The following is a 17,211-nucleotide window of genomic DNA, read 5'->3' as shown; positions in this document are numbered from 1 at the left end:
AATGTGAGGCACTGTATATAATAATGTTTTTGCAACTCTCTCTTATTAATCATTGTTTAGAGTTCACATATTACAAGATTAACTGACTGTGCCCACTTGGGAGTGTATATCAAAATTGGTTGTTTCCATCTTTCATGGTGCTTGATATTAATGGCCCCCAAATGGAAATCTTATTTCTAGTACGTTTCTGAAATAAATTAGGCTCTTCATCTCATGCTGGATGTTACTAGGGTAGACAACTGTATTTCTACCCTCCTAAATCTTCCCTTGAAACATTTTGGCAGACTCACATTTTTTTTGTTTAATCAACATGGATCAATCATACACATGTCAGTTTACAACATCTATGTCTGTACGTACAGACATACATATGTGGATGGTTATTGCAGTAAAATCCATTATTCCAGTCTAAATGTAGTACTGAATTTGAACAGCTATAGTGGCTGAAAAAAGCAATGAATGCTTAAATCCAAGCAATGCTGTAATGATGGATGGAGGTAAGAGATAAGCTCTTGGAAGAAACAGAAGGCACTTCTCTCTTTCATCAAATTCACTTGTGGTTCAGTTGTCAAGCTGCAATCTAAAGACGTTCTGCATTTCTTCAGCATTGTTGCCCAAACTCTAATGTCCCTGCATAGAAGACTGTGCACCATTATACCCAGTATATTTCACTACGTATTCATGAGCTATGGACTTGATTACTGTAATTCATATCTGTCATCTGGAGTTAATACTAATAATTACAAATTGTAATCGATAAACTATTTTGTTGCATTATTTGCTATATTTAGATGTAGATTATGGAGTAAGCTCTGTGTTACAGCAAAATAATCTGGAAAGGGCACATTTTCCTTACCTTACTTGTGAATTTAGCACACTTGGAGTTTGTGGCAGTGCTTGGATAGATGTCTGGGATTTTCCTACAGAGGAATAAATCCCACGGAAAAGTTTTATTTTGCAGTTTGGGCAGGACAGTGTTATTCAGTGCTCAGAGCATGGACATGAGGGAGTTTAGAGATACAATGTCACTCTACTCAATATATTTTTCTCAAATATTTAATCCCCCCCCCCCCCCCCAGCAAACAGAACGTAATTGTGCATAAACCATCAGTGGTCATGGTGAAAATGTGTTACCTTTCATAGCCAGATGTAAAGCTTTATTCCTCATTTATTAATTCTCAAAGTTGGTTGCCACATGCATTCTAGTGGCAGCACCAAATAACTTCCCCTTTTTTGCGGGTGCCTGACTTTGATGCTGATAGCAGAGTCGAGGCACTGGCAGGGTGCTCAGGAGCCTGGACCTGCCCTTTGGTGGTGGCACCTCCTAGTGGTTTAGAAGGCTGCGTGCTGTGAAGAAATGTCATTAAAGTCATTAGTTTTGACAATGAGCAATGTTTTCAGTGCAATATTTTTGGAGTAGGCTACCAGGAGCCATGTGAAATGCAGCCAGGACCTGGGGGTGTTGATTGACAGCCGGCTGAATATGAGCCAGCAGTGTGCCCAGGTGGCCAAGAAGGCCAACGGCATCCTGGCCTGCATCAGAAATAGTGTGGCCAGCAGGAGCAAGGAAGCAATCGTCCCCCTGTACTGGGCACTGGTGAGGCCGCACCTCGAGTCCTGTGTTCAGTTTTGGGCCCCTCACTACAGGAAAGACATTGAGGTGCTGGAGCGTGTCCAGAGAAGGGCAACCAAGTTGGTGAGGGGCCTGGAGCACAAGTCTTAGGAGGAGCAGCTGAGGGAGCTGGGGCTGTTTAGTCTGGAGAAGAGGAGGCTGAGGGGAGACCTTATCGCTCTCTACAACTACCTGAAAGGGGGGTTGTAGTGAGGTGGGTGTTGGTCTCTTCTGTCAGGTGGCTGGAGATAGGACGAGAGGAAATGGCCTCAAGTTGTGGCAGGGGAGGTTTAGGTTGGATATTAGGAAAAATTTCTTCACCAAAAGGGTTGTCAAGCATTGGAACAGGCTGCCCAGAGAAGTGGTTGAGTTTAAATCCCTGGAGGTATTTAAAAGATGTAGACGTGGTGCTTAGGGACATGGTTTAGTGGTGGACTTGGCAGTGTTAAGTTAATGGTTGGACTCGATGATCTTGAAGGTCTTTTCCACCTAAACAATTCTATGATTCTATGCCCAGTCCTGCACCGGGAAAGGAGGAGCCCTATGCAGCAACACGGGCTGGGGCTGGAGCTGCCACGGGACTGGAGGCAGCGAGTGGGCAGGAGGTCAGCCCTGCAGCCTGGCAGCAGGCAGCGTCCTGCGCTGGGTCAGCAGGGCATGGCCGGGAGACGGAGGAAGGGGTCATGCCCCTCTGCTCAGCATGCATCAGTCTGTGTCCAGTTCTGGGATGTCCCGCGGTCCCTTCCGACTGGAATTATTCCATGGTGTTAGGTTATCGGGACATATGGAGATGATGTGCTATTTAATAAGTATTGGAAATATGCAGCGAATAGGAAAGTTGTTTTAAATTAATTAGTGATATGATTTCTCGTGGATTGGTATAGATTGCTTCTGGGTAAAGTAGGTGAGTTAAAATATTCCAGACTTCCATGATGCACAGAGGAAGAGCTTGCATATCTTAAGACACAGTATTTTGTCTAGAAAAATGTAGGGTAGGAAAACAGGAAGGGTAGCTCTAGAATACATCTCAGACTACTTTCCTTACAGATTTAGGAGATTGCCATTTCTTTTCAGAAGAGCAAAAGATTCATACATATTTTTGAAAGTTTAGGCAAACTGTGTAGTGGCTAACAGCCAAAGTAAATTTACCATTTTTAATACCAACCTTTTGCTGTCTAAAGCAAGATCCAGTAATTCCATTTTGCTTTTTTTGTACTCCAGTAGTAATGCAGCACAACTCAATATGTGGTAGTGTTCCAGTGGTTTACTGACCATATTATTTCAATTTAGTGGGTTTTAGGAGATATTTAATTACTGAAGTGGATGACTAATTGGCTCATTTTTTTGGCGGTATCAGAATTCTATGCTGAGGACTGAAACTGATAGTGTAACATGATCAATTTTTAAGTAAATCACTGCTATTATTGAAAGTGGACATGCAGGATGCATGCAAAACATAACAGTACTTTTTTTTTTTTTTTACTTCGTAAACACCTGTTCCAACATTTCAGTGTCTCAGGAAGAGTGATATTGGCCAGATGTTCAGATTTTGTCTTGATGGATTTCTGGTAAGATAAAGCCCTTTTAGCGAGGCTGGAAAAGCACTGGTGGGAGCAAAAGTGGAACAAGATGCTTCGGTGATCAGACTTGCCTTTTTTTTCATAACTGGTTTGTATCTGGGATCAGTATATACCCCTTGGTTGAAGACATTGTATATACACTTGTATGTTTGAAAAAATTAAATCCCTGACCAAACCATCTTCTAACACATGATTTGTAACCTTCCTGGGTATGTATCCCTATTTCTCAGTAATACAAAATACCAAGAAATTAACTTTAGTTTGGTACATCCCCAGAACAAAAAGCAGTTTTACAGGTTAAGGAACAAAAAGATGAAAGGGATGAGGCTTATTTTCTACTGTACAGCATTCAGCTATTTTCTGTAGTCTTCTGTAGCCCTGTTTTTCTTGACTTCATGGGACACAGGGCAAGGTGGCATAAACATGTCCTAAATTTGGTATGAGGGGAGTGATTGCAGATGGAGTGTGGTCAGAAATGGAAAAGGTAACTGTACCTTCAACTCATTGCCTGGTAACTTAAGAGTTGTTACAGGTATCAGTTGCTTTCTGAGGCCTACTGGGCTACTTTCATTAATTTAAAGTATTTTGCTGCCTTGTGCCCTTGCAGAGGCGGTGAATGTACTTAATGTTGTATCATCACTGCCATGGTGCAGTATCAACATACCTTAGAGAGCGCAATCATCTTTGAAGCTCTTTTTCCCCTGTCGCTGCTGTTGTATGTTACGCAGCAGGTCTTTGTGCCTGAAATTCGAGGAGCCAGGTGATGGGAAGAAGATGCAATTCAAACCCAGGGACTTGTTCTTGCCAGCTTGTCGGGTGGTGGAACGTAACTGGAATCCAGCTGACATTGCAAGCGTTCTTGGCTTTCCTTTGGCACATGACTGCTTGTTTTGATGGTTCCCTCCTGCAGCACAGAGCTAGACTGGGAAATGAATGAGTGCACTGGCAAATTTTCAGATATATTAGTTTTTTATTAACCATTATTTTGCTTTCAGACTGTGTTAACGTGCCCAAGTGCCATATGCTGCTGAGCAGACAAGTCCGGTACACACCCCAGCCTGATGATTTAGTTGGTTTTGGTCTGTGTGTGCTCTTGCCACAAAGGCTTTATCTGTTCTCAAAAGACTCAAAACAGTGAAGATAGCCCATGGTCATGTAATCTTAGATTCCAGATGGTCTTAAGCAGAAACTAAAAATATATACGTACTTTCCCTTTATCTCCTCATTTATAAATGAGAAGTTATATTGACACACTTGGATCTGCTTTTGCGCTTTCACTCGTCCTGGTGGCGAGTCCATTTTCCTTTGAGAGTTACACTGAAATACCTATGCATGACTGTCCAGTTGACAGTGTTTTTTAAAAATCATTTAAGGGTCTATGTACTGAAAAAGATCTTAAAGCAAAAAGCTGTAAATGATATCTAAATTTAAATCGTTTCAGTTTTAGAAAGATGATCTCTGACAGGCACAGAGAGCCTCGGTGAGCTCAGCTTGGCAAAGCCAATCTGTTTCCCCAGATACTGCTCTGTGGTAAGAAATACTCTTCCTATTTTGGCCTGAACAGATTAGAAAATCTAGGTGTGAGTGGGGAGAAAAATCTAGTTTACTTGATTTCAAGAGGTGTAACAAATTGTGGTGGCAACTACAGTTGGTCTGCATCCAGCTGAAAGCTGCAGCTAGGAAACCCAAGTTGTTACGGTCAAAGGTGAGAAGTACAGACACCTTTTGGGGAGGGCTTGCTGTGCTCCCCCAGTAGTGCTCTCTGGGTGGGCTTCAAACCAAACACGAGAAATTACCCCCCCACAACCCCACCCCCAACTACGTAATTGTAGCCATGCAGATAAAGTAGTCTTTTTGATGCTTTGGGACATCCTCCTGGTGGACAGGTGAGATGAAATCACAGCAGTGGGCATAATTTGTAAACACTAAGCATTGTAAGGTAGACTTTTTAGGAGCCTGATTTTCTGCTTTCTGTTAAATAGATGGCTACTTCTAAGAAGTTTGTGATGCTTTTTCTAGTATGATATGGACAAAATATTTCATAGAATGATCTTATTTATTGTAACTTTTTATGTTAAACATTTCTATACATTTTTGGAAAGGGTACGTTTGCAAAAACCAAGATGCTTATTTAGATCTAAAAGAATAAGAAATCTTCCTGTGCCATTAATAAGAACACATTGCAGTTTCCATTCGTATTTCTAGATATTGTTTTCCACATATGGTCCTTGTTTCCATTATGTGGGAACATAAAATTGTTAGTTACAGAATACTGAATGATATTACTTAAACTAATGGTTTTCTCAGTTTTTCCTTTGTGCTTTTTAGAAGTCATGTTGCACGGAATAAACAGAATATGAATGGTTGCATTCTTACTGCCTTTGTAATGTGCTCTTGCTTCCACTTTCAGTGCTGGTGTTCGCTTAGCAAATATTTATCTCCATTATAGAGGACTTCGGAGCAGAAACTGTAGTGCTCATGAGTTTAAATTATAAGTACTTTTATAATCATAGTCAAGTAGAATAGTTAAATGGGTGTACACAGGAAACAGGACATCTGACTTGCTTAGACTTGAGTTGAGTGATGCAATATTTAAATGAAGATATTATAAATCAGGTTTAGCATTACTTCTATCCTTGTATTCAATGAAGTGAACTTGCTAGTTCTTCTGCATGAACTAGTGACAAAGGCATCTATACAGCTTTTACAAAATAATTGCACGTTGCTAATTTACACATTGGTGGAGCAGTGTAGCTAATGAGTTTTCTATCAAAGCATGTTTTTATATCTCTAAATACATTGCAGATTTGGAGAGTACAGTACCCTTTGACACAATCATAACAGTAAGAGAATATAAATGTGGCTTTGTTTTGTTGACAAAATGTGAAAATCTAATTGTGATATACAAATTCAAATTTTGAAACAACAGCAAAGCATCTGATTCTGGGATGTTTTGTTAAACCAGAACAACTCTGAAGGAGGTTTATTGAAAAGCTTCTGAGTAATTTTAAAAATTTTTTTTAGTATGTTTTTTTTCATCTTTACAGAAACTGCCTTTTGTAGACTCGATACATTTTGCACATTTCTTGTTTTATAACTAGAGGACATTTTCACTCGTGTAAGCACCCTGTTGCATGTGCCCGGAGCAGGTCATCTCTCTGTAGTAAGCGTTGGAGCCAGTCCCTCATTTGTGAGATCTTGCTTGAGAGCCCTGCATTGCCACCCAGAGAGGGTGACCCCAAAGGTGTTTTGGGTGTCCTGAAGGAGTGATTGGACCAGTTTGCCCCACAGATGAAGTTGTGTAAACTCCAGTAAACTCTGGTAATTGGTGATTTCCACTTTATGACTCAGTAACTGGTCTAAGCCAAAAGGGTATTTTTGACTGCTCCAGAAAATGCTTGAAGACTGTGTTACTGCTGTTGCATAGGGAATTATGAATATCTGATTACTGGCTGCGATTGAGAAATACAACTTGACCAAGCTGTGGATACAGATACCCTTGTAATGTTGATGTAGTAGTACTTGAATTCAAATCAGTGCTGAGTTTGGTCCAGTTTCTTTTGTATTTAGCAAACAGTGCGTGCGAGCTGACTCTTATACAACGTGTGTTCATTGTAGACAGAACACAGAGCAGGAATTTAAATGTGAACATTTATGCAGTTTGGGTGTTTCCATGTTATTTAGTTGGTTAATACATAGAATTAGTTGTCAAAATTTGGAACCATAAATAGCTGTGGATTTTCTTAACTTGTAAAATCACTAGCTTCAGTGGTGTGGTGTGGGTTTTTTTTTTAGTTTTTTGTTTTTTTTTTTTTAATGGTGTAACTAATCTGTACAAAACGTGAGTACTGCCCTCCCCCCTAGACCTCTCTTCCCTCCCAAGCCTTCCCCACCAAATCCTTGATTTATGTGAAACCTTTAATAGAGTAAAAGGGCCTCAAGAGAAGGACTGCTCTGTGAAGTTTGGAGAGGGCTTTAATGAAAAGTTTCATTGTTATTTCATATTTACTTACCAAATCCTGCCAGAGTAAATTCTTGCCAAACTAGTTTTATGTATTTCTTGTCTGGTCTTGCTAATATATTGTTTTGTGTCAGGACCTTGTCTGACAGGAAAAGCGACCAGAGCAGTTCAGGCTATGGCATAACAAATAGGTGATGCAGGAAAAATGAAGTCTATCTAAAACTTCTTAGGCAATATCGAGAAACTTTTAAAGGAACTAATTAGCAAAAGTGATGCAGCTTATATATCAAAGCTATTTTTAATGTAGATTGTACATGCTGAAATAACACAATAGTGCTTTAGAAGTGGGCGTTTCTACTATTGATTCTGTAATCGTGAATGTTTTCTTACATTTGCCTTGGAGGTGGGAAATACTTGTGGTAGGAAGAAAAAAATAAGGATACAGGAATACTGAAGTTGTAGTTTCAGTTTTGGTGCTGTTTATTTTGATGGATGCAGTCAAGTCCCTGAGCCAGTATTGCAGTTATCTGTTTTTAATGTTTCCATTGTTCAGTAAGAAGATTAAGGGATGCAAACAAAAATGGTGAAATGTGTGACATATGAGGAATCTGACTCTTACAGCCCAAACTAGGTTTTCCATTTCTCATTTTGCAGTGAAGCCTGACTTACGATTCAATTCTGATTTGGCTTTGAGGTGGAGAAACTAGCAGAGGAAACCTGAATCAAATCCTTTAGGAGTGCAGGATGCTTCGTAGCTCATCAGTTTGGTTGTGTCTTCAAAGCCTGGGACGTCCCAACTGTGTGTCCGTGTCTGGTGTAGATATGAGAGGCCGAGGTGATTTTTGCGATAGGCTGGAGGATGAAGAAGGGTCCTCTTACCTGTTAGTTTGAGAGCAGAGTTTACAAAGGCACCTCTTCAGTGGACTTCCCTTTGGAACTTGTTAAGGAACTTTGAAGGATTTCTGGTGTACACAGAAGGCTTTTTCGAGCCCTGTCGGTAGGCGTTAGTGGAGTATTCAAACTTAACAAAAAGTTTATCCTAGTATTTTCATTGCATACCTTTTTTACAGAGTAATTTTCTGTATTATGTAGCAATGTGTGCACCTCTGTATGCATGACAATGTGAATAACATAGGACTATATTTTTAATTATTCCTGAATTTTTACTCTAAAAAAAATGGATGCTGAATTATCTCCTATAATGTCCTACAACAGTAACTGCTGTTTGGGGGAAAGCCATATATTAGGAAAATCAGTTAATTGTATAATAAATACTTGCTTAGAAGAAATGTAAGGTAATGATATTTAATACTTAGAGAAATTAGAGAAAAAAAATCTGTAATTTAATTTCTGAAATGCCTAGCCTAATGACTGTAAAATGTAATTCTGAAATCTGATCATCTGATGATGATGATTTACAGCAGTATTTAAGGTGGATGTACTTATACAAACAATGAAGTAAGTTTCATGGTTATCAAATTTCTCCAAAATCTTTGACCTATGCATATATATCATGTGCAAGGAAACAGAGTTCTAGGATATAAAAACCAAATGAATATCACTTGATGTTCTTTCATGCAGCATGCTGTCCAAGATTTTGTGCAGCATGGGCTTGTCAAGATTTAAAAACACATACGGATTTAGAGGAATTCTGGTGGTCCCATTTATTGTCCTGTTCCATTCTTTAAGAAATCAAATTATTTTCAAGTTCTTTAAGGGTGGAGGTTTTTCTTTGGGGGGGGAGCTTGTTGTTGTGGTGGCGCTTTTGTTGTTCTGGGGTTTTTTTTGAGTTTGGGTGGGGTTTTTTTGGTTTGGGTTTGGTTTTGAGTGTTTTTTTTTCCTTACTTCTAGACACTGATGTCTGAAAAGACTGCAATGCTAATTGCTATTTTTAGGAAGTCAGGCACTTCGCAAGATGTTGCTAGTTTGAAGGTCCTCAAATTAGTCATTTTCTGTAGTCCTGCCTGCTCAGTGAAAAGCAAGGAAGCCCTCTTACTGCTAGACACTTAACAACAGCCCAAGGCATTGGCACTGTTATGGGGGGAGTATTGGAGAAGCAAGAAAGGATTATTTATCATGTTCAGGTTTTGTGTTTACAGTGCAACCTTCCCCTGCTAGAAAACAAACCTTTTAAGAATAGCATGTTGAGTACTAAACAGTACACAGGTTATGTAGCGATATGTAGAAGACACTTTGTGGACACAACCTTATTCCATACGGTTTCCTTTTGTATGAAAAGTCGTAATGAAGACTATAAAGCCAGTCTTCCCAGTTACTGGAAGACAAGTATACACACAAAACCACACACACATACATATATGCATATATATACACTTATATATGTGTCTGTATGTATGTGTGTGTATATGTATCTTTTTTTAATTAAAATGTGGAAAGTGTTCTTTGTATAAGATTTAGATACCTATCAACTCTACCAAAGCACAGGTAGAAAACCTTTCGATACCATTTAAATATTTGTTTGTACCCTTTATAGCTGTCTTGTAAAAAACCTCCACGCTTTACAGCTGTCCTGTTATATTTTCTGCCTGTTGACTACTATCTGAGATATTTTATTTTGAGGATGATGTATTTTCCTTTTATACAGTGCATATATTCAGTAACACTGGGAATGCTGTTCCTGTACGTGTCAGTAATGGGACTGTGACTTATGCAGAGCTGATAATAGTGGGAAGAGTATGTATCCAATCTAGGGTGATTTAAAAAAAGAACTTGACTTTACATCTCAATTTACATTTATTTACAAGAATATTACCTAAATGGATGTTTTAATGTCGAGCATTTGTAGGACTGTGATGTTAACTATATCGTGGAACATCCTTTTTTCCGTTGGTATGTGATATCTGATATTATTTTCTTCTTCTTTTATGCAGGATCCAAACTACTGGATACAAGTACATCGACTGGAGCACGGGGATGGTGGGATCTTAGATCTCGATGACATTCTTTGTGATGTAGCCGATGACAAAGACCGTGTAAGTACAAATAGCTACTAAAGCAGCTCAGCATACATGTGTCAGCGTATCAGTGTTTGGTGTTTCCTGTATGTGTCCAAAAGTGGGAGTCAATACAGAGGTTTTAGGGGTTTTTTTTATATAGTTTGCTTGACAGATGTGAGAAGTCTGTTACTGTTGTGTTTTTCAAAAAGTACAGGAAATCTTTTATTGAAATCATGGGTTTTCCATCCTTTTTCGTTCTTTAAAAGTTCAAGTAAGAAAAGGAGGCTGTAAGAATTAGAAACCTCATACAGTGGAACAATAATGCAAAAAACTTGAATCTGTAAGTGAAGATTTTAGCTTCATGTTACGAGTTGAATATGTGCAAAAAACCATGCTGTTTTTAAACTGTGGAGGGTTGATGGATTGTTTTTCAAAAATCTTTTTGGGAGGAACTGCTATTTACATAGAACTTGAGAAAATAATTATATACTGCTGGGTCTTCAGTGCTTTTACTATTTTTTTTTTTTTTTTTTTTTTAAAGTAGAGGCTTAGATCGCAGTCAGCTAAGAGGTTTTTGGTTATTGGCTTTTTTTTTGAGGTTATAGATACTTGCATCTTTGAATTACATGTTCCGAAAAGGTAGGTGAGAAACACTGTGGCAAACTTTAAAGTTGTAGGTAAATACGCTGCTTTTCTCTGCAAAGCTGCATGTGTTTGCTGAAGCTCTTGAGAGTGTCTGAGCCTGATCCAGACTTCAGTCTGGAAATGTGTTTCAGGACCCCGCTCCTTCACAGACAGGATCCTTAATTGCCTCTGTTGGAAGCAACAGGCACTCTGAAGGCTCCTTGAAAAATGGCCAAATGATGACTCTTAGGCTAATTTTTCAGAAATAAATACTTTGCCTGCAGTTATTTCTTGTGACAAAATTTAATTGACACGGTTATTTCAACCAGGACTTTATAAAGAAAAATTATGTGAGCAGTCTTGGGACATGGAGACTCCTCGCTGTCTGAAATGTTGGGATTACTCAAGCTGTATAGAGTAACAGTGCTGAGTTTTCAGGAATTTCTTCCATAAAAATAGTGCCCAGCTAAGATTTCATGAAAAGCTAATTAAAACCTCTAGTTAGTTATCTTGTACTGAAGTGCTCAGCTGCATGATTCGTTTAGCTTTTGCTTACAGGCCTCAAGGAGGCTGGTGCAAGTTGTTGCTGTATATATATATATACACACATACATATGTATGTGTGTGTATATATATAAATTTTTTTTTTTTTTTTAAACTTACTTGAGTCATGCACTTCTTAGCTCCTCACGTGCTCTTCCCTTCAGATGGAGAAGTTTGCATTCTGGTGACTTCGAGACCTCATTCTTTGGCTGTTACCTTGCCTTGCTGCCTTCAAGTGGGGTAATTCCTCACAGTGAAACTCTGTGGGTGTTTTTATGTGCGTGACTAATAGTTGAAAAACTCTGACTGCAACTGAAACAGGCAAAGTCATTATTACAATATTGTTTTTAAGTATAGATGGACAAGATACCTAGTAATTAGTAATATTTATTTCTGCACTTGCCAAGCTCATATCCTCTTGATTCTGTGAATCTGGCACGTCTCTACTGATAGCACTTACCAGTTAAATTTCTTTTTTTTAAAGGACCTTGTAGCATTGATTAGGATGGTGCAATATAACATGCACTGTCCTGTGCTGGTTTATACCCTTGAATTAATCGTTTTCACTTGACCTTCACGTTTGATTCTTTTCAAGCATTTCAGTCATTAGTCATTGTTTTTCAGTTTCCCGTCTTATGTTTTACAGCTGACCTTCCTGGTTCTCTTTAGTTTTGGATTGTTAGCTTTGCATTTGATGCTTCCTCCATAGCAAGTGTATCAACTAGATTTGTGTTAGCAGAACCTGATATAGGTCTCATTAATGCAAGGTTCTGAATATATTTCCAGTTAGTGGTATTTTGTATATATATACACTTAAGCATATCTTGTTAAAAAGCATTTAAACAGATGATGTCTAAACATTTAATTAAATTATTACTGAGGTCTGTAGGATTAGTTATGCTCAAAATTAAACATGAGCCCATATATATTTTTTTTTAAATTGGGACAAAAATATCTAGGATATTGCAAAACTGAACACTTAATATCTCTGTGTTCATTTTCACAAGGAAGTCCTTTACATTCTTGAAGACAAGTTTATTGTGCTATTTACTACCTATCGTCTCTACTTTTGAAAATCAGTTTGCTTTTATCATGGTTCTTTAGATGTAAGGATCATTCCTACAGTGATAAATGTAATTTTTGTCTTTTTTATGTTACTTTTATGCCATAATTGTTTGTACAGTGTCATACAAGCACAACACGGAATGCGAAGCAGCTAAGGACCAAGTTGTCCTCTTGATGAATTTATTGCTCTGTATAGTCAACTATATTAATAAACTAAAACCTAATGTGAAGAATATATTTACTCCTACTCCACTGTCGCCATGGAGAAAATGTTCTATCCTATAACAAATACAAAGACCCTTAGAGGCAGCACATGTTCTGAATGGAATAAGAGCAGTATCTTTGATGGTGTTGGGTGATTTTATTTAGCTTCTTCTGTCCCTATATTTTGGTATTCTCTTGTCACTTACTAAAACAAAATGGATGAGTAAGGGTTAACCAGTTGCTCCCTGGAATAGTTGTTGGTGGTCAATGTTGTTCTCCCTTAAAAAAAGGAGAAAAACATGAAACAAACTACATGGAAAAATTGATTTTGCTAAGCTGTTTGTTCCTTTCTGAAACAGGTTTTCTTAAGCCTTTTAACGTAGTTCATTGAGAAGGTGCATAATGCAGTCTAACTTAGCGGGCATGCAAGTTCGACATTCATATTACACAATATCACTACACATCAAGTTGCTGATGAAAACTTGGTTAATGCAGTTAATGGTAGTAACGGTATTAAACAAAAAAATGAATAAATGCTCATTTGGATAATATTTTTTGTGGAAAACTGTTTTGGGATTGTTCCCTTGAAGTGCAAATTTTGTCCAGGTTTTATTATGGAAAGATAGTTTTCAATGGAAATATATCAATGTTTTTTTTATATTTATCTGTCTCTCTCTGTATACATGCATACAAATGGGTTGTCTTGTTTTTGTTGTTTTTTGAAAAATATTTGGCTACAAGCAACAAGAATCTGTTTTCAACTAGTGGCATCCATTCCAGTCCTAAATCTGAGCATGTTTGGTACTGTTTGAGGAAACTCTTTGAAAAGCTTGAGCAGATGAATAGCCAATATCTCTTTTCCAGAAATAAAGGAGAAATAACTCCCTTTAACTTGCTTTTAGTCAACTGCATAACCTATTTTCATTTTTTTAAAAATATAGGTTTCTTGTGCATTTAGTGATTAGAACAATATTTTAAACATAGATTAACAAACTGTTCTGTTTGGATGTCTGTTACTTGTAAAAGTAGCCCTTTGTTTGAAGGCTCTCAAAAAACATATGTCAACTTGACAAGTTTCCAGCTTTATGATAACATACTTGATGACCTCAGTTCAGTTCTTAGTAGGCAGACATTCTCAACAGGAAAAAAAGCCCCAACCATCCTTAACCATGGTTTCTCCTGGCCGACTGAGGCACATACACACTGCAGTGATCCTCATACTTTGGGTGTAATATGAAAGTACTTATTCAGGGATCTCATAGGCCCTTGTTTATCCATGGAAAAAATATTCAGGAAGTTGTTGTGTAATCTCCCATTTTAAAAGTACATGTATGAATATAACTTGCTCCCAGTTGAATTCTCACTGAAATAGTCCCTTGTATACTGCACGATTTAAAAAAATTATTTCATGTGCAATTATATGTAATTTTTTCCTACATAGTAATGCTCAGGCTGTTGCTCTGTGAAAAGCTTTGGAGGTCAAAATGTCTGTGTTTGGTGTAACTACATTTCTGAAAAATCAGAGGCTTTCCTACCCAAGAGAATAACAAGGATCTGCCATTAACAGCCACTGGTTTTGGTGAACAGCTGGGCAAATAGAGCTAGTTTGAAACAATGTAGGGTATGAACCTAATGTCAATTATTCATAAATTCATTTGTCCAAATGTATTAGGTTTTTGGTATCTTGGGATTGGCAACCTGTGAATGTAAAAGCATCAGCATCTTATAATTTCCTTTATCATGGTCCTAATAAATTCAACACTCTAGTTCTCAAAAGTAACTACTGTATTTTGGTGTATGTTTAGAGTAACAGCCTGGGTTTATTTCTCTAAACTAAGGAATGAGCTTCCTTTGCTTAACTTACTGTTTTCAGATATTCAGTCAGCTCTTCACCCTGCGTAATTCATACTTACGCCCACTGAGTGCAGAGATAAAAAATGGAGGAATATGGTTTGGTATTGTCTGGAGTGAAGTTTCATGCTCACCACGGTGTTTGTGTGTGTGGTGTTAGTATCTGGCTCAGGCCACTGGGAGATCAAGGTGATGTTGGTGCTTACTGCTGGTTAGGCATGCTTTGAACCTCTTAGACACACAAGAAGTTGCTATTTGGAGTGGAATACTGTTGGTGAGAATGGGATGGAGATTAATTTCAGAGATCTGTGCTGAAATAGAGTTTGTAAACATTCGTGATCTAGAGTTAACTACATTAAGTAATCAAATTGCTGCTGAAATTCAGTGAGATCAATTGCACTTCATTTGCATCTGCTTTTAGAGGCCTACAGAGACTCTATTAATATTATTATGAATTTAGTGCCCACTTGCTTCTGCCGTGATGGGATAAAGTCTTTGAGCAGCTTCTTCACATAATATGAAGGCATATTAGGAGCTTTTCCCAGTGTAGTGGAAAGGAACTTTTGGTTTTTGTGTTAAACAGATGGTCAATTCTAAATAATACTGTTGTTTTGTTTACTTCCTCTTGGAAAGCACTGTTGAGTTAGAGAGGCATGTGATACACAAAATGTGGGTTTGGAAAGGATGACTCTATTTTGTTTGTAACAAATGTTAACTTGAAACCAATGCAAAAATAAGTCTATTTTGAGCAAATGCATTATGATGTTAAGGTTAAAGGCTAGCTAGGGACTGTAGAGCTGTGATTACAATATCTCGCTACTATTGATTTTTGTTCTGTCACTTACTTTTAGGGACAGTTATGCAAGACTCCAGTTCTATAGCAAAATCTGGGTAGGCCAGTGACAACATGGTGCTGGTATAAAGAATGAGATTCTCGTAAGCCTGTATCTGTTCATTCTCTCCAAAATGTTCGAGAGCTTTTGAGCTTGATGAAAGTTGCACAGAGATAAACTTCTGTTATCTTTAGATTTCCATTAGCACATAATCAGAATACTCAAAGTAGTGTTGTTTGTTCTAAATTTGGGAGTGTCTCTGCCTCATTTAAGCAAATTTAAAGCTGAATTTGCATTTTAATTTTCTTTGACTCTGCAACTAGGAATTTAACCCTAAAACCATGAACAGAGAACAACAACTTTTTGTTATGCTTCTAAAGTTTGTTTCTGCCATTAACAGATTAAAACCCTGGAGTGAATGAACGAATATCTAGGTCCAGTGCAGCAAATCTGACAGCAAAACCTAAAAATGCCAAAAAATTACTAAAAAATATGATTCTTAATATTTACAATACTATGATTGTGGTATGCCCTTCTTCCTTTTTCCTCAAAACTTTTCCATCAAATTAAATTTCAACTGCTGCCACGATTATCTCTGCCACAGTGTACAGCTTCTATCTTCTTGTTCTGTGACTGCCTTCCCTGTATCCCAGGAAAACAGGATGACCTTGAAACAATTTGTTGTTACTAATAAGTGACTTGGCAAAACACATTTTGAGCATAAGGCATTCTTTTTTTGTAACAGCTTAAAATAACTGCTTGAGCCACTGAGCTTGGGAAAGTATTGATACTGAGAAAGAACCCTTCATATAACAATTCCATGATTATTTTCTGTTAAAAAATTCAGAAACATCAGTTTAACAATGAGCTCTTGATGTCATCTAGTATTCTGCAGTGTTTTTTATTTTAATTACATTTTTAGAGATTGACAATTTGATATTAACTGAATTTCTGACAAATTGGTAAAATCAGAATGTCTCTGTTTTAACCACATTTTTTTGCATTAACACTATTGACTCATTATTAATGGGATGGCCACATGATTTTTAGGTCCATCTTGCTGATGGATTTAAAGTAGAAAATCAAAGTTTTTACGTAGTCTTTATTTCCAGCTGCTATTTAATGAAGACATATTTGGAAATAACATACTCCAAATATAAATATTATCTTCTGTCAAATAATGGAATTAAAATGCTTGTAATATTTCTAACAAACTAAGTTTTAACTTCACAGTGTTTATGGATGAGACTAAAACCCGTAGAAGTGAGGAAATACTGGGCATAATGTATTAATATTGAAATGTGCATTTTCCATTCACTAAGAGATACTAGATGTAACTAAATGTTGTCTCCGATCTGTAGCTCTTAGTTTTTTGTCTCTTTCAGCACTGTTCTCCAAATTATTAATCTCATAATCATTTACTTTTTCAAGCTCTGTGAACACAGCATTTCCGTTCATGATTTCTTGTTTATTTTTGGGATAAACTGCAATATCCCAAGTCCTTTCCTGTATTACTGAAGTAGTTGTATCAATGCACTAAGAATTCCCAGGTAGGAGAGGAGTGACATTTGTAAATTTTAAATTGGTTTCCATGGAGATCTGAAGAGCTGCAGGTAAACCTGACTTCTGAAAATAGGAGGCCCATGTATGAATATGATATACTGGGAAAGACCACGACAGTGCTGTGAAGAAAGTCATGCCTCATAAACCTGCCTGTATTCTCAGCAGAAAGACAGACCTGAGCAACAGTGACTGAGTTGGTACAGTCACAAACTTGCTGTGGGAGAAGAGGAAGGGTCTTATGGATATGTAACTGATTGGAAAATGGAAAACAGAGCATGTATTGTTCAATATATTTGCAATCGTTCTGAAAAAAGGGAAGGGGAATTGAATACTGAAGTGACAAATTCTATTACTGTGTGTGAAACCAAATGTTGATGGTAAATGCTGGTTATGAAGGGTTGCAGAAGCATCCTGTGAT

General features: G+C 37.6%; 1 protein-coding gene across 2 annotated transcripts in view; it reads left to right on the top strand.

The window, feature by feature from the left end:
• The window catches only part of PARD3 (par-3 family cell polarity regulator), a 464,571-nt gene that overhangs the window by 43,208 nt on the left and 404,152 nt on the right, over window positions 1-17,211 (top strand). For both annotated transcript variants that reach the window (XM_052805974.1, XM_052805967.1), the window contains exon 2: window positions 10,045-10,146. In XM_052805974.1, the coding sequence (XP_052661934.1) occupies window positions 10,045-10,146 (102 nt within the window). The remainder of the gene's footprint in view (window positions 1-10,044; window positions 10,147-17,211) is intronic.

The sequence above is a fragment of the Harpia harpyja genome, chromosome 1 (genome assembly GCF_026419915.1).
Source record: "Harpia harpyja isolate bHarHar1 chromosome 1, bHarHar1 primary haplotype, whole genome shotgun sequence".
NCBI lineage: Eukaryota > Metazoa > Chordata > Aves > Accipitriformes > Accipitridae > Harpia > Harpia harpyja.
This window is presented reverse-complemented; position numbering and strand designations above follow the sequence as displayed.